This window comes from Halyomorpha halys, unplaced genomic scaffold, assembly GCF_000696795.3.
Source record: "Halyomorpha halys isolate HHAL.00 unplaced genomic scaffold, Hhal_1.1 Scaffold629.1, whole genome shotgun sequence".
NCBI classification, from domain to species: domain Eukaryota; kingdom Metazoa; phylum Arthropoda; class Insecta; order Hemiptera; family Pentatomidae; genus Halyomorpha; species Halyomorpha halys.
The window spans coordinates 433,386-452,480 of NW_027111602.1; the positions used below are offsets into that span (position 1 = coordinate 433,386).

Genomic DNA, 19,095 nt, shown 5'->3' on the forward strand with positions numbered 1-19,095 from the left:
GAGAAAATCGATTAAACAAAATTAATAAGTTTAACTTTAATAACATTTGCAACAGACTTACTTCCAAGCCATCAGCTTCAGCCTGTTCCTCACGACCCCTCTGCTTGAACTTCATGCAACCCATGTGCATAACAGCAGCAGTGATCTTGTAGATGTCATCCTTTTCTTGCTGGGTGAAACCCAAGACGTTGAAGGCTTCCTATATTGGCCACACAAAAATAAGTCCACTTTCGTGTTTGTGAAATAATTTATTATAATTTAATATTCCTCTACTGAAAAAATTCATTTGATTTTTTTATTTCAATTAAAAAAAATACGTTAACTGTAATCAATCAGTAATTAAACATTAATGACTTTAAACAAAAGAAAGTAAAAAAATTAATATAAGGAAGAAAGAAATAATGTCACACAATATTTCTTATTTTATAGAAGTATAGTTCTGCATTACTTAAAAAATTTCTTCAAAGAAAGTTTATAAATAAAGAAACTAATGCAAAGACATAAGTCTATTCTAATCTAATCTACTGACATATATTAAATTGTTAAATTGAAAATGAGGGTATTATGACATGACAGAAGGAATCTATTGAAGAATCAAAACACAAAAAAGGAAAAAGAAGTTTGGATTATAAAAAACACATATATATCTAAACACGTAACTAAACTACAAAACACAAAAAGGAAAACACAAAAATAGAAAAAAAATAAATGTACTTACCAAAAATTAAAAAAAAACAAAAAAACTATAGGAGCCCATAAATACCTTCATTGTCCAGTTGTATAATTACTGATGATAGTAAGAAAGCGATTTGTGGTAAAAAGCTGCTCGTCTTTTTTCTTGAATTTTAGCGAAGCAAGTTGTCTTTTTAATGGTGAAAGTTTGTTTTAGTAAATTTGTTAATTTGTCCCATGAGATTGATAATTTGTCGGTTGGATTAGAATGAAGCAGTTAATGTTTTTAAATTTTTTTTAATATTGCTGATAATGTCATATATCTGTGTTCGTTAAGTCAAAACTTGAGTGCACCATCAACTTTTTGCAATGTGTTTTTTTTTTTAAATTAAGAAAGAAAGTTATTTATGTAAAATGAAAAAGAGGAATTTTTCTTTTAAAAAGAAAGAATAGTTCAAACTCTCTTCAAGATTTTAACAATAATTTGTTCAATTTATAAGCTTCCAATGAAATTTAGGAATACAGGCTTCCGTTTTAAAAGGTAAATTAGGAAGCTTTCTTGCCATGTCTCATTAAATTGTAATTGAATACAATACATAAAAATTAATCAGTACCGCTACAACCCATGAAATGTTACTAGACCGACGGTTGTGCAAGGAGTTTAAATATAATTAAGTAAAAAATAATTATTTGTCACATTCGATCCCGGGTCCTTGGAGTAATTGTAATTGATATTTATCTTGAGTCAGAAACGAATACTATAAACCTTACCAAAAAATTAATTTAGTTATGGGACTTCCCAGTGTATTACTTTAACCTGAAACGAAACACTTCACTTGGACATTGAAATGAAACACATTTAAAGGAAGACAACACAATTGGATGATAATCCTCAACGAACAATCAAAGACGTTTTTTTAAATGTTCCAAAATACAATGCGAGCTCTATAAGGGTCCATGCATGTAAGGAAACAATTTCATCGTGAGACGCTCAAAAATTGGGAGGTTCAGGATACATTCACATCCTTACGTCTGTTAATTCGAATTCTTCGGCATCGTCTACACCTGCAATTGTGACTTTACCCTGGGAGATGAAGTTGTACTCGTAAATGTCGTCAGAAAGCAAGCACTTGGCTATAAAAAAAAATAAAAAGGTGTCAAAGTTTGTTAGTTGTAAATGTCTGAAGGAAAAAAAATAAAATTAGGCGGCTGTGCTTGAAGGGCTGCGATGATTTGATGAAGAGTTTAGTTATTTCTTAGTTAGTCAAACTTACATCGGTAAGAAGAAACTCCTCAGAATCGTTTACTCCCGGTATTCTCGTTCTCCCTTGGTTAATAAAGTTATAGTCTTCAATCCTGTTACTCAACAGAGTCATTTCTGTAGAAAATTAAATTGCTTGGATTATAACAACGACAACATTGTATACTTTGTGTTATTTCTGTTTAGATAGTGGTTTCCGATACTTTTGGCTAACTGAGTAAATGCTAGTGGTATTTGACAAGCTAAAAATATATGAAAAGTATTAAATAACACAAGAAAATGGGAAATTTCGATAAGGAGTTTTCGTCTAAGTGGTCTGGTCTCAAAACATTTCTAAAATGAAATTTTCAACTTTACAAATTATTATACTATGACATATTTATTTGATGAAGCCTCTACCGGCAAAGCATTTACTCAGTTTAAGTTTGAGTGAGCTACTTATAGACAATGAACTGTAAGCGATGGTTGCCTCCTCCTTTCTGTTCTCACTTACGTCGGTGATGAGGAACTCCTCACGATCATCAACACCAGGGATGGTGGTCTTGCCCTGAGAGACGAAGTGATAGTCCAAGATGTTATTCGACAGCAGGCACATTTCTATATTTCACACACACATTGAGGTTAATAGCCGAGACCAAGTTACATTTGGTTTTTTGGCTTGTCTTGTTCTGCTTTCCTAAAGCAGAACCTGATTTTTTTTTTCTTTTAAAAAAATATATTTCACATTCTATTCTAAGTACCAAAGCTGTCTATTCTAATTCAAAGCGTCTTCTTCAGCTCAATAACATACATAAATAAGAATATAAAAGAAATAAAAGAGAGAAAAAAAAACAAAAACAAATTCTTTCGAATGATAGTAAACACAATAACCCCGTCATTAGAGGGTCTTGGTTTGATGCAAGTTTTTCGCCTGTCCTTACATCAGTCAACTGCATTTCCTCTCCATCATCTACACCTGGGATGGTCGTCTTTCCTTGGGCGATGAAGTAATAGTCTTGGATGTTATTCGACAGCAAACACATGTCTGTATTACAGATAGAGAGAAGTTAATTGGCAATCCCAGTTCTTAAGGATTTTGGCCTTTAGGGAACTTTTATGAAGGACCGAGTATCAGTCTGTTGTCCTTCTTCGGTAGATAGGATAAAATATTGAATACAATCTCTAAAACTCAATAGCTTATACGTATATTTGTCGACTATTGGTTCTTCACTATCTAATAGTAATAAAATTCGAAAGACTATTATATCTCTTTATTCAAGGGTAGAAGAGAGAAGTTGGAAGAAGAATGTAGTATGTATATTGATTTATACATACATATACAGAAAGAAGATAGAGAAAAAGAGAAGAAGAAGGTAGAAAATAGAAGAACAGAAGTAAAAAGAAATAGAAAATACCCTGTCTTACTGGGTCATAACTATTCGTATGGTCTATTTTTTGGAAATAGGTCAAAAAAGTCATATCTACTCAAAAATTTCGTTCTTGGTTTTTTTTGGGGGTATATTTTCTTTTTTTTTTTAGTCTTACATCTGTCAACTGCATTTCCTCTCCGTCATCAATTCCAGCAATAGTAATTTTTCCCTGGCTGACGTAGTTGTATTCATAAATATCGTTGGACAGCAGACATAACTCTGAATATTATAAATAACAGTCTTAATGGTTTAAGTAACTAAAAAATAATACAACATTTTCTATCTTTCTATTGTGATTTGCATATCATCAAAGTGGCAATAAATTAAATTAATATTTAATTTATAAGTGAAAAATGAACTATAAAAAAATTGTAATTTCAAAAAATACCAGATTTTAGTATTATACTCATAATTAGTTACTTAATGTTTTCCATTTCCGTGATCATATACTTAAGACTATTTAGAAATTTGTAAAACATATATAATTTTTCAAAATTATTAACTACTTATTATGACTAGAACATTTAACTATCAAATATTTACTTTATGTTATTAAATAAAATGCGTTTACGTATTTCTTTTATTTAAAAAAAAGAAATAAGCTTACCCTTAACTCCCTTGACGGCACCAGACATAATCTGGTAGAAAATGTGGTAAGATCTTTCCAAAGTTTGTTGGGAGATGACACGAGCCTTCTCCAGTAGATCTGTAAAGATGCAGGAATATTATAATAAAGAAAAAAATTATATCAAAAATAGACGCCTTTAATTTAATTATTATAAATTTTAATTTATAAAATTAAATACAAAATTTAAATCTTCAGAAGCTTTACAATAACTTCGGTAATGTCTCGTTATGATACGTTTAAGATTTTTTTAAGAAACTAAAATGGTGATAAATCTGAACTTTAATTTAGATTATTCATTATTAGTAAATATTTTAGGAATAGTTACATTACTTAACTTCTACATATAATAACTTTGTTAAAAAACCAATCTTTAAATTAATTGAAATGTTTTTTTTTTTAAACTGAAGAAAAAGTTGTTCATTAGCATTTAGTCAAAATTAATGTGATTGAGTCAAATTATAAAACCATCGAAATATTATTTAAAAATTAAACTATTAAATTATTAGAATGTTAAAATGAGTAAATAAAACTATTATTCTCTAATAAACAAAGTCTTCTATTATTTGTTCAAATGCATTATGATAAAGGTGATATTACTATGTATTTATAAATCCACAAAAGAGATTCATATTTGTTTTTAATATTTTAGTGGTATATATAACTATTAAAACATAGTTACTATTTGAATTATTGTATATTTAATTATAACTATATTGTATTTTTAATATTTACAAATTAATAATATAAGCTTATACTATTATTTATATTTTATAATTATAGTGATAAGATTTGATAAAGTTGTAAAATTTGACTTACAGGTCTCAATATCAGCTCCGGCCAGTTTTCCTGATGGTCCGAAGTGGATACGAATGAACTTACCCTAGGGCAGAAACAACTTATAATTCAAGCTCCCAAAGTATAAAGACTTCCTTTTCGGTTAGTAAGTATATACTTACGAAACGAGAGGAGTTATCGTTACGGACTGTCTTGGCATTACCGAAGGCTTCTAGTACGGGGTTAGTTTGGACGACTTGATCTTCTAGGGTACCCTGAGGAAGTGAAAAAAAAATACATGTAGGAAACGTTTGATTCGGGCAACCTAAGATTAGAATTCAGAAGAGATATAAGTTAGTTCAGTTTATACTTTTTAATTTTACCTTTTTCTCTGAAGCTTCTTCTTTCTTTGTGCTGGCACCAACGGTGGCGAAGTACGCAATTACCTTCTTCGTGTTTTCAGTCTTTCCGGCACCAGACTCACCACTGTTGAGGAAAATAGTAATTTTGTTAGTCTCAAACCTACTCTGGCACGCTCGGGTAAACTTACGTAAATTTCATCATCCTAACAGTAAGCTATGTGAGACATATGGTAGATATTTGAGAATATATTTTTTAATTAGGTAAAAAAATGGTTTAGAAGTGTGTACTTATTTAAAACAAATAAAAGAGTTGACGTGAGTTTACTCATTCGAAAGTTGGAAGTTGTATTAACGCCGTGCATATTTGTATATATGGAAGAGAATGGTTCAAATCTATGTCCACAATAAACGTTCGATATACTCCATCATTAAATTATTTCCTGTCATCACGGCAAGGTTTAGAGCTACTGAAATCTCCATTTTTATCGGTATAAAAAAGTTATAAATAAAAGTAAACATTTAATAATGAAAATTTAATTTTCGATAATAACGGACGGATTCAAGAAAAAAAAACCTAGAAAAAAGTCTAATTTACTACATATTCTGTTTTTTTTTTCATTCATTTAAAAACCGAAAAATGTATCTGGGCAAAATAAATATTGTTTATACACTGTGAAACATTCAAAATAATATTTATCTTCAGGCTTCTACTCAACAGTTTTATTTATTAATTTTCTGTAAGAAATTTGACAACATCAAGACTTTCTTTAGATTTTTATTTGAACATAACAAAATTTTTTATTAGACGTAAAAAGTATGTAATCAATAATTTTTGTTGATATTTAATGTAAAGCAGTAATTAAGATACATAGATAATAATTATTTTTAAAAGTATGAACATGAAAAAAATATATCAAGTGTAAAAATAAAGCTCATATTCATATGTATATATTTTTATTTAATTTAAAGTATCTTAAATATGAAATTAATGATTGCTAATATAATTTATAATTAATTAAGAAAATAAATATTAATAATTATATTTTCTTGATTCACCTTTTACTATAATTAATTTTGATATTAATGTTTGTAATGTTATGTATGAATAAAGTATAAGTTTTGTTTTTATTAGATGTGTTTTACAGCTTAGTTTAAATTAAGAATGTTGTTTATTATAATTTAAAATTAGAATATGTTAAAATTATTTAACTAAGTATTTTAACCCGTTTCCGAGTTTTAGAAATTGATTATCAATTATCAAATCGAGTTGAATATTATATTGTATGTATTTGTGGTATTCAAACAAAGATACTTACGTAATCAACATAGACTGGTTTTCTTTGTCTGGAAAAGAAAAACAAAAAGGCATTAAAAAATATATTTTTTTTAAACGTTTTTTATAGAAATGACCAAATTACATTTTTTTTTTGTAATCAAAATTATATAATTTTGTGAAATTTATGATAGAAGAACTCATAAACATTTATGATATACACATGTATATTCTAAAACTGAAATTTTGATTTATTAATACATAGTGACAGTTTATTTAATACTTCCATTTGATTATACCATACCCTTTTCGTATGTTAAATAAATAGGAGTAAAATTAACTATAGACATCCTATAAAATCTATTTGCAGCAAAGCAGTAAAGGATGTATTATTGTAAATTTTACTGAAGTTTGGATATAACCCTGAAGTTCCGACAAATCAATATAAATATGAAAAAAAAGAGTATAGTTTAATAAAAAACAAATACTAAATAAAGTGTCCCTATTCATTGTTGAAACCAAAAGCTTTCACAAATGACACAAATAATCATATTACTATATATTTTTTTTTTAATATAAGCAATAGATAACTGAAAATTGAAGAAAACTTAAACTTCTATTTTTCATCTTCGGTTGTAAATTAATTTTGATCATTTAATAATAAAATAAATAAACTCACTGGTCAACATGTTTACGTAGGCACCGTCAGAGATGGCAAAGATGTGAGGTGGGACTTCATTCCTCCTCTTACCTCTGTACAACTTAGCGCACCTCATGGTGTATACGGGGAATCTCTTGTAAGGGTTGATAGCAACGCAAAACAGACCGGAGTATGTCTGTGGGAAGTGAATATAGTATTAATAATTCGGAGGAATAGTAATTTTTAGTGTTAATATTATTCTTCCCAACCAGATCCAAAGATTTTTGTAATGTGATTGATCAATCAACTATTTAAAATGAGTTTCTTGCGTATCGAGTATAACTTTCGGTTGAGAAGAATATTGAAGAAATACATAGATATAAAATACTATGGAGTCACATACATAGCATAGACAACAAATAAAGGTACATTTCATTCCAAGAGATATACAATAGGTCACAAAGGGTGTAGTGATTGGTGTTCATGCCCTGTTTCACTACTGGTATCATATTCAATAACTACGGATTAATGTTACTTGAGGTGGTTAGACTTTCTGCTTTATCAGAAAGTGATGGACAATCGAAATTGGGTTGCATGAAAACAGGCAAGTCTCAAATTCTTTTACATTTAAGATATTTGGCATTTTCAGATTCGATTAATTTCAATTTATTGAGACTTGGCCAGTTTTGATGCCTGTCCATTTTTTTATTTGTTTTTTTGTTTAAGGAGAAGAGAAGAAGTAAAAAAATTAATAGAAAGGATTCAAGAAATGGTAAGACGGTTGATGCCACTGATCGTCTTCATTAAATGGATTCACCTTGCGGGTCAAGTTGCAGGTTATCCAAGGCATGCTCAATCCGGGAAGGTTTGGAGCATTCCTTCCAACTGGGGTAACTCTTAACTTACGTAAATTAGCTTATGATAGTATCTCTGCTTAAGGTTATACAGGACAGAAGCGTCGTTGAGGTAGGTCAAGTTGGACATATCCTCGCATTTCTCGAACTTGGGTGGGTTGACTTGGCCGACCAGATCTTTCTTGAAGTCTTTTGTCTGTCAATCGAAAAGTAAAAATTAGTTAAATATGTAATAAATACAAAAATATTTCACTTACATAAATTAATTTGGCATAGTATCTCTGCTTCAGGTTATACAGGACAGATGCGTCGTTTAAGTAGGTGAGATCTGCCATGTCTTCCACTTTCTCGAATTTCGGGGGATTTACTTGGAATACTTGTTCCTTCTTGAAGTTCTTTTCCTGCTCAACGGAAGTAACAGTATTTAATAATCAGAGTAATCAGATCACATAATCAAATACATCTCCATTCTTCACGTCAAAAAATTGTTTTAACGAAACAAACCTTGATTGAAGCAAGTGGATCTAGTAAAAAGTAACAAAAGATAGAGGCATAGCGTTCCCAAACCAAGTCCATTTTTCGAGAAATAAATAAAACCTATATCTTTTTCTTTGACACTTTTTGTTCTTGATGAACATGAGTTGAAAGGATTTCTCCCAAAGTTTTTGATTTAACTTATTTCAGAGTAAATTCTTTGACATCATGATTATCTCTTACAAAAATTTTAAAGAAACAAAAAAGGCTAAAAATTGTAAAATGGACAAGGCATATTTTAAAATGCAACGCCTCAATTCTCGTTGTGATTTTTAAGATCTAAACATCTAACACAAACTATACCAAAACGTAGACAAAACAATAGCTACAACTATCAGCTGAAATTATCTTCAGGAGAGTTGATCTGACTGATGACCACAAAAATAAATCACTAAATCAATTACAAAAAAGTACTCAGATTTCTATTTATATCTTCAGGTGAAATATAATGTTTTCCGCTGTCACAACTGATTACATTATCTTGTTGAAATATTGTTGATGGAATAAGAAAACATACTGGTACACAAATGATATCCGTAACAGAAATATCCAATCTTGGAAAATTGGAATGGAAAAAACAAGACACCTCTGAACCAACACTGCTGACACTTCCATTATTAGAATAATAGATTTTCTTTGATAAATATAACCAACAAAATCGATTTTTATGTAGCAGCTCGAACTCGATAAATTGAAAAAATTCCAAACTAAAAAAAAGTAGAGGAGTTTGATAATATTGTACACAATCTTGAATACTGTCCAAACATCCCAAGATAAATATACAGATCGGAAAAATTTGACCTATGAATAAAGAAATTAAACAATTAAATGAAAAACTAATTTAAATATCCATCAATTCCTACTTGATAAAATTAAATGGAAAATTTCAAATTATTTAATTAATTTTTTTGAAACATCTTTAAAAATACATTATTTGCTTAATAACTATTAAGTAATAACCAAATATATTTTTTTAATTATAAAAATGATTAACTCAACCAAACATAAAATAATTTTATTATAATGATCATTAAATATGAATCCATTTTTAAATTATTTACTCAATTTTTTATCAAAAGATTCGGAATGATAGCATGTGAACTATCATACCTGTAAAAACAATGGGATTTAAAATAACATTTTAAATATTTTGGACTTTGAGTGAAATTTTTTTTTTTTGTATTACCATTATTATATTTCTGTGTTAAATATATTTCTGTAAAAAATATATTTCTTTCTCTAATAGTTTAATAGAAATCAATATAATTTTGTTCGTAGCTGGAAATACAAATTAGTCAAAACAACTAGTGCGTGTTTCAATACATTTTTGACAGAATATGTCATTATAATATTGGTGAGTTCTGGGATCATGAAAAAATCAACAAACTGTTCTTCAAAACACAAATATCGTGGAATTGTTATAAGAAGCTAAAACCAGAAAATTATTGTACTATTTAGTATTTTATATAATATTATTATTTTTTAGCTATTTGCATTTACTTAAATTTTTTTAGGTAGGTTCATCTTAATGTTGTTGTAGAGTTTAATTTGCTAAAGGTTTTATTTTTTTTTATCCTGTTTTATTTAATATATATATTTTTTAAATATATATATTTCACCAGTCATGAAATATACTTACTTCCATGCTTGGGAGCTTGACTGAAACGATATCTCCCTTAGTTCCTTGGATTTCACCCAAGACGAAACCCTCGGCTTCATCGGGGACCCAGCAAGCTTTCTTGGCATCGTATGGTTTCGTTTGATCGATTCTCTTCTGTTCCAGGGATACGAAGAGATATGGGGTTGGATCGGGGTCATCAGCCCCCTTTTGCATACCTGCAGGTCCTTTCGACGCCATTCTGTCCTTGTCCTGTCTGCAGCGGGCTTAAAAGATATAGGACAGCCCTTCTGAAACAAAGGGAAACATTATTAAATTTTCGGATACTGGAAAGATAAGTAAAGTATAGGTAAAAATAAAAAGTCTCAATTGAATATTAAGTAAGAAGCTGAAGAGAATTAAGAACTTTGACGCAGCAAGGCGAGTAATTACATTGAACGAATTTTCTCGTGAGGGTTAGGCCAAACTAATTTTTCATTAGCTCAGTCCATCAAAACCAATTTTTCATAAACATTTACCTTAGCTCAATACTACGTAACAAGCTACCAGTCAACGCAGCTATATTGAACAGACTCTAGGTTTTTTCCAACAGATCGAAACTATCATCGCAATACAGTTTTATCGTTTAAAATTCTTGACTTTGCAAACACTATTTGATTTGATTATAATTTACCTATTGTAGATTATCAACGATACTTTAGACTCGTGGTAGGTTTAGCCCAGTACTATAATGAATTTTTGAAATCATTGTTTTCAGTTATATGGGTCAAATGAAACACGTTTGTCCCTGTTTTGAGAATGACCTATAAATAACCTTTTCGAAGACGATACCAGAGAATAAATAAAATATGTTTCCTAATAAGCAAATTAATTAGCCAAACCTAATTATAATAGACGGATCATACTTTAATCATTTGCAATAAGGTTTATTTTTATTTTAATCAAATATCGCTTTAATAAAAAAAACATTAGATAAATTAGAAATTAATTAATCGCTAAACTGTGTAATATTAAACCAAGATAATAGTCAATGATAACTTTCGTTTTTATACGTTCTTAGTTTTTTTTATCTATAAACATTTATTTCAAAGATTCACTCAATTTTATAATAAAATTCTTTGAATTCGAAGAATAAAACAATGAAGTTTGAATTCTAAAAATGAATAAAATGTTTATAATAATAAGTTTCTAAAGGAGGAGAGCAATTGAAGTTGAAGTTTTTAATAAATATCAATCATTGTATGGTGCCATGAAAAAAAAAATCTTGTCATGATATAATGTTCGTATTTAAACTTATTTATAGATAAAGAAAAATATATATTCACTTATAAATAAATAAGTAAGTCACAAGATATCAATTATATTTTAATATAAAAATTATACGATTTACGAATGTTCGCTATTAGACGCTCATTAAGTAGATGATACTCGTTTACATCGTAAAGCTCAGAACTCGAAAAAAGAACATATAATATACTACATTGCATATTAAATCTGAATACTATTTAATAATTTTTTTTTCCTGATGATATGGATAAATAAATAAATGAATTGAACATAGTTTTGAAAATCTAATTAAATAATTATTTTTATATTTTATTATGGATTCTGCTATCAATTTATTTATTTTTAAATTTATTATATATTCTTGTTTTTTGTTAGTTAAATCACTAAAGGTCATAATGCATTGTTGGTACAATATTAATAAATGACCTATAGTCTTTATTATTATATATTAGCTAAAGTTTGAAGTTATTAGAGTCATAAATAATATTAGAGTTATATATTAATATTAGAGTGGTATAATAAATCCAATATACTATTAATATATAGATATTATAGGCCGGAATAGCTAATTATTCTTAACCGGTGACCGTAAAGGGGTTGGCACGGATGCGCTGGCACCTTCACGAGGTTTCGACTGTCTCGGCCTTTTTAGGATCCCGAGCCGGCTCTCGTCTGTTTTTATTTCTTCTTTTTTTTTTCGTTGTTTCTTTTTTAGTTCGTTTTTGTTCTATCATCCTTGACATTCTTTTACAGAAATATTATTTTTAAACGGCCTGTTTCCAAAATAGTATGGCTAATTATTAATAAAATACTGATAAAAAATGTTTTTTTAAATCGCGCTATAAAACTGATTTGTTTAAATATTTTCATCAACCAAAGAGTTTTATTTAACTATATTTTTTGTATCTGCACTTTACATGTACTGTTTTAATTACAGTTTTAGAAGCCAAAAACGACACAGGTTCGAATAAAAAAAAAGTTTTTATCAAGCAAATATTAAAAACAAAAGTCATTAGACGCATAACTGAATATTTTTAAGAAGTGATTGAACAAAATTTGTTTTCATATATTTAAATTTTACTATTTAAAAATTATTGTAAATAAACTTAAAACACAAACTCCGTCAATAGTTGTTTTCTAGCAAAATAGTCAAAAGATTAAAAATTTAATCAGGTTGAAAAAATTAGTTAAGTAGTTAAAAATAACTCTTGAATGATAATTAATTTTATTTAATTATTATCAGTTGTTGTATTTTACTTAAAATTCATATTTCAAATCGAAAATTATAAAAAAAACAAAAGATTAATTATTTATTCAAGTAGTAATGACCAATCGAATAATTTAAACTGGAATATTTGAAGATAAATGAAAGCTGTTCATTATCATTTCATATATAAGAATGGTAACAATATTTTTAAATTAATTACTTTTCAAAAGTGTTTAAAAAAACATTTTATAATATTTCTTTTACAATAAAAAATAAATATTGAACGATATCAAATATTTTCAAACTCTGAATTCATTTATAATTCATAATTCATTTTAAAAATAGTTATTATGAACAATTTAACAATTAAATTTTCGCCAAGCAATAAACATTCATTAATTAACTTCAAAAATACAAAGACTAAATAAAATTGATAGATAATGAAAGATTTTTGTATCAAGTAAACTTCATTTCATTATTTTTTTTTTTTAATTTAGTTGATTATATTTTATAAATAAATTGAATGATTGGCCTGAGACTGGCTATCAATTGTGATACAAGTACAATTTATATACAATTATATTTTTCAATCAAATCATGAATAATCAAAAGAAAATTTTCTATTTTTTTAAAAACTGATAATCAATTTGAAATGAAATGAGTGTGTTAGAACAATCTTTTCTGACTATTTTTTAATATTACAGAAAAGATATACAGTTAGAATATAATTTAATTAATAAATTAAAATCATATCATACAAAATATTATATAATATTTACTCTAAGGGTTAGTAACGGTCATTCAAAATTTCACAAGCAGTTCCATTCATAAGTATTTACAGTCCGATTGATGGTTTACAAAATATGATTTTAGTTTTTGAGGCAGAAATTTGAGTAATTTTTCTGTTATTTAATTAGTTTTGCCTGTTTTGTAATTTAATGACTTTTTCATCAACACAGTTGAAAAAGAAAAATTGGTAAAGTGGATCTGACTTTCTTTTCTGGGTCTGTTATTCGCGTTCTATGCAGAGCACTGACGCAGGAGGTCCCGAAATAGCAGACCAGTGGAATGCCAAACTGTGGTAGCTAGATTTGTACAGAAAATCGATACCTTCAATCGATCTTATCATGGACATCGATTTCTTAGTGTTCAGAAATTATTTATTACTTGACTATTATTCAATTATTACTATGAACTATTTATTATTGAAGAAGGACTTTTTTATTTATTACTTTTTCATTTTCTTTGAAACTTTTATTATTCTATCATATACTAATAGATAAAGATGGAATTTTATGATAAGATTTTTTTTTATTAAAATTTTATATGATTAAAAGTTGATAAAAACTTTTCTTAATTTTTTTTTTATTTTTATAGATTTCATTTCGTTAAATTTATTTAATTCAAAATTTAACTTAATGTGAATAAAGTAGTTAAGATATTTTTTATATTGATATGTGAATTATAAGGATATTAATTTTAGTTAATATAGTTTTTATGTTATCAGCAACATCGATTTTAAGATATTATTTATTGGAAAGTTTTTTTTTTTCTTTGGAACATAAGCAGTTCTAGCCCATATTAATTTTTTAAAAATATAATGGCATTGTATCACAAGAACATTTTCTTTATATAATTTTAATTGATTTAAATGATGAGATGAACTTTATTTAAACTTTTTTTGTTAAAAAATTTTATTTTATTAAATTAATTTCAATCAAAATATATGATTTGAGAGAAGTATATCAATTGTTTGAATCCCTTTTTATCAAATATCATTTCTAATATTTTATTTTATTTCATTAATTGCATAAATTTTATTTTATTACAGTAGCAATAAATTTTTATTTAAATTTGAAATTATTGAAATTATTTTAGTTGTATATCATTTGATTATCATCATTATATTTCCAGGTATTATTATTTTTTATACCTAATATTGTTTAAACAGGATTTATATCCAAGTTAAATGTTGGAATCACAAGGAAGCTTAAAGGCAAGATGGCGACCCATCAGTTGGCAAGAAGTGGGCCTTCTAAATCTGTAGCCCCAGAGTCTTGTTTATCGTATTATAATATTCGAGCTGCCATCTCTGCTAACCGAAGTTGGATGTGTAATGTCTATATTTAGAAGGCACTATTGTCCATCAGCTTATAGGGAATAGAGCTGACAAGTTTGAATTTCCAAAGGCCCGCCCATTTAAAAGTGGTAATTAAAAAAATGTATTTCCTTCTTAAAATTTCCAAAAAAAAAATCGAAAAAGAAAATTAAAAAAAAAATCAAAATTAAAAGTTTTTTTTTAATACTGACCCCCAAATAAATTTTAAAATAATTTTTTAACCATTTCTTTAACTACAAAGGCTATCGAATGCTGAAGTCTACGGTACTGAACGTACACCAAATTTCATTCATGAATAAACAGAAACATTACATTGTTAATTATTACAATTAAACACACATCTATGTTAATATTTACTACCACTCACAGATAAGTTTGCCTGGGTATTACAGAGAGATTTTTTGACAAAAAAATTTGTGCAACGCCCACCAAAAAAAAAAAAAAAAAAAAGAATAATAAAAAATCAACTGGGAGTGAATGAAAAATATAATCAAACTTTTAAAGTTTTAGAGATGCTTTAAAATTTTTTAAAAAAATTAAGACTTTTTTAAGCTTAATGGAACATTCCAATAACTAGTCCCAAATATTCAAAATTTTTACTATACAATGCTAAACATCCTAGATCAATTATTTCATTCAAATTTTCTTTTCTTTTCCTTTTTTTTTTTTTTTTTAATTCAAGAAAGCTACTCCATTACTAGAATTTCTCCCAATTAGAATTTCTTCAAAAATTTAACGCACCCCAGTTATATCAGTATTAGTACAAGAATCACTTTGTGGAATCAAAATATAATGAATTGTTTAATATTTAATTTTTTTTTTAATTTAAAAAGCTTTTGAAATTCTTTAGTTTGATTTAGAAAAATGACAATTATGGTTAGTTGATCAGCAAAGACAATTCCTACCTGAAAGACAGACAGCCTATGGAAGACTGATCCAGTCTCAGATTGAACCCTATGAATAGTTCATCCCCTCCACCGTCGACCCCCACCCTTCCGAGTATAATTGATATGGGTCACCCTTTTGAATTGCAATCTCTTCTTGTCCCACTTCCGCCCTTAATCATACCCACATCTCCTCCGACACAATGGTTAGGAACCTCTCTCACAGGTTAGTTTACTAAAGCTTTATAAACAACCCTTCAAAATTCAGTTTATTTTTTTTTTTCCACTTTTATTTTTCCCCATTAAAAGAAAAATAAATCAAAGTAATAAAGTACCCCACTGGAAATAATATGTTATATGATATTATACAACCCCATTAAAATTTAAAGCATTCTAGAAGAGACTACTTGATTGATTTAAGAGTTGCACAAACTTATGGCTTCTTCACAGTTTTGGATCTCTTTTTTTTTAATAATTAAATAATTAAATTTTTTTTTTCAATTTGGAAAACAACTCCAAAAAACTGTGACAGAAGCATTGTCAAAAATCACTTACCGGTTTGATAAGATCCAGTACAAAACTAAAATACCCAGGCAATCAGTTGTGTTAATCCCAACTGGAGTGCGTGCTGATGTCACTACGACAGTCGTGGCTTCTCACACAAATATAAGCGGTATACAGTCGTTTCTCAATACCGGCTCAGAAAAAATTTTTTAAATGTAAAAAATATTAAAAAAAAAAAATGAATTAATTCTAAAGATAATATCCCTAACAATCACAGAACAGATCGTAACGCACTTACTTGCAGTGGTCTAGTGTCGCGGAGGGGAGGGATCGGCCGGGTTATAAGTGTAGGACACACGATATGGGGATGTAAGACGTGCGCTCATTGGTCGGTCCTCTCCACCAATCAGAAAGCGCCTCTCACAGTAGACATTTTTAGCCAGGCGGCGGCTCTTGAAGTGCTCATTCGATCCACGTCTTCGGTGGTCGTTACATGTCTCTCATTGTCATAGAACAATTTAATTGAAATTGAAAAAATGAAACCTGTAAAAAAACAAAACAATAAAAGACAAAATAAACCAAAATGGATACAATAAAGAACTTAAAAAAAAAAAAAGTGGATTTTTATTTTGCCTTCCTACCATTTTCAGTTTACCCTAGTGATTGACCTCAGTAACCTAATATGGTTTTCAAACAATGTACCTATTTCCGGTTTAGGATTATAGAAATGGCAAGTCGAATATTTCTTTTTGCCTAGCAATTTTAAATAATGAAGGCATTGAACTATATTTGTAATCCTTGAAAAAAAAAAATCTATCATAGTCATCTTCATGGGGCAGTAAGGTAGCTAGTTATACCTTGGTCGTGTAGGTATCTTTGTCAAGTATACCTTGATCTTAAAAGGGACAATAAACAAAATTAATAATTTAATAAATGAAAAATTAACATAAAACAATTCAATATTCTTTCAACTAAACTAGATTTGGATATTTTAGGCCAATAGAGAGTCAACAAACTTATGGCCATAATCCTTCATCACCGTTTGTGCACATGGTTCCCCAAATTTACCCTTTTTGTACATCGATTCCATTAAAAAAATGTTTTAATGCATATATTTACATATTTTATTCTGTGCTCAAAAATAATTTTGTTTTGTTCTTGGCCTAGAAAACAGGGATAGAAACGACGACCTAGCCATGGCCCCAGAGCGTAATGCATAGTTCGAGGTTCCTATATCCCTCACATAGATACACAGGGTGTCCCAATATACAGGTTCTCCCCCTAACCTCTAAAATTCTTGAAATTTAGATTTTGTTTACATTAGTACATTAGATTATAACAGTGGCTGGTAACTTTATTTTTAGGGGCCTTACTGGTTTTCTATCATTTTTTTCTACTTCTACTGTGCACCTTCTCTGGAATTTCTAAAGCAACCGGGTAATTTGTCAATGGATTCTGATTGTACGTCATATTTTAAGACGAATTTCAATTGGACACTTTTTTGACTCGACGCGTTCTGAAGGCGTAAATTGCAAAAAAAAAAAACTTTTTTTCGACTTTCGGCGTATGGGAAATTAAAAAACATTAAAGAACTAATTTGTTTCATAACTCAGAATTTCCTGCAAGAATCTGTCACCGTAAAAGAGGTATTTCATAGTTGAAGTATCATCATCACTTTACAGCCATCTTAGTCCAGCCAAGGTCTCAAGGAATCTCAAACCATAATAACAGATTATTATTTGTAATAGAATAATACAATTATTTTGTTCTAAACTTTTTCTTTATTTCCATCACTGTTTTTTTTTTCCATCACGCTATTTACTGTAAACATTTTACAAATAAATTATTTTCGTTTCTTGGCTAAAAAGAACGCATCAGATCATAAGAATGCCTGAAATAATTTTACTTAAAATCTGATACACTATCAGATCCCTTGAAAAAAAAATAATGCTTTATCCCATCTGACATTCCAGAGTTATTAATTTTCTAACCTTTCTCCTGTTTTTCTCTCGCATACCTGACGCTGGAATTTTATATGGAATGGGTTACTTTTTTTTACGGGTTCTGATAGTACATCACATTTTAAGATGAATTCATATCGGGTAATTTTTTCATCCTATTTACTCTGAAGGCATGAATCGCCAAAAACCGAGAATAATTTTACAGGTCCAGAAGTTACCTACCAAGAAGTAAGCTTCACATCACTGAGTTTTGGAGTCTTAAAAATCTCCACCATTTGCAAAAGAGAAAATTTATTTATCAGACATTCAATCAAATTAATTGTAGTGATGTTAAATTTTGTACAGCCTTTCTAAAAAAGACGTAAGTTAAATTAGCTAAACAGTTTATTTAGGTCTGAGGATTGATTATTGGTTGGTTTTATTTAATTAAAATTTAAAATGCAGAAGGAAAAATTAACGTCGCGCTTGATGGGCTTATTGAAGTATTAAGTTGGTCTGTATAGTCCAGTAAACTTGATACCAGAGAGGATTGTGGGTAAAAAGTTTTGGAAAATTTGCTCATTCATGTTTTTTGGGATACTCATTGATAATTTCAGTTTTTTTGTTTTGCCTAGACCTCTTTCTGATGATCTCATTTGAATAGACTATATTCTGTGTTATATTTCGTTTTCATTTCATCGTTTTATATTTCGCGTTTCACTAAAAATTAAGCAAAAAATCATTAGAATCTAAATTGTAGATAATTTACGGTTTTGTTAATTTATTATGAAATTAAAATATTAGAATTTATTTGAAGTTTTCTCTTTAAAGCAAGTAGAGAAAAATATTTTCTCGCTTTTTTATGCTGTGTAATTGTATCCTTCCGGAAAAATTTGAGGTCACATAGTTTAAATTCTGGACTCTGGACTATAATTTTTTTTTTTTTTTAATAATTTATTTATTGTTATTTACAACTGTATACACATATATACAACAAGTGAATTTGCTGTAGGTGACATAGTGATATGACATGATAAAAACATGTGGGGAATCTACCCACTGATAGAACTCCAATAACATTTCTAGAGGAGAAGATCTCGAGGCCATCTTCTTTTCAGACGCCTAGGAG

General features: G+C 28.5%; 1 protein-coding gene across 48 annotated transcripts in view; it reads right to left on the minus strand.

Moving 5' to 3' along the window:
* Nucleotides 1-10,315, minus strand: part of Mhc (myosin heavy chain) — a 36,315-nt gene extending 26,000 nt beyond the window's left edge. For 13 of the 48 annotated variants that reach the window (XM_014427275.3, XM_014427268.3, XM_067049670.1 and 10 more), the window contains exons 1-10: nt 10,047-10,315; nt 7,926-8,069; nt 7,059-7,215; nt 6,423-6,450; nt 5,128-5,230; nt 4,927-5,019; nt 4,787-4,850; nt 3,950-4,048; nt 1,703-1,806; nt 62-199 (exon numbers count right to left, since the gene is read on the minus strand). In XM_014427275.3, the coding sequence (XP_014282761.1) occupies nt 62-199; nt 1,703-1,806; nt 3,950-4,048; nt 4,787-4,850; nt 4,927-5,019; nt 5,128-5,230; nt 6,423-6,450; nt 7,059-7,215; nt 7,926-8,069; nt 10,047-10,265 (1,149 nt within the window). In that variant the 5' untranslated portion in view covers nt 10,266-10,315. Of the gene's footprint in view, nt 1-61; nt 200-1,702; nt 1,807-2,426; nt 2,531-2,853; nt 2,958-3,457; nt 3,562-3,949; nt 4,049-4,786; nt 4,851-4,926; nt 5,020-5,127; nt 5,231-6,422; nt 6,451-7,058; nt 7,216-7,925; nt 8,070-8,130; nt 8,275-10,046 lie in introns of all 48 variants that reach the window. The other 35 variants (XM_014427259.3, XM_014427258.3, XM_014427262.3 and 32 more) reach the window with 6 other exon arrangements.
* Between the last annotated feature and the right edge of the window lie 8,780 nt (nt 10,316-19,095).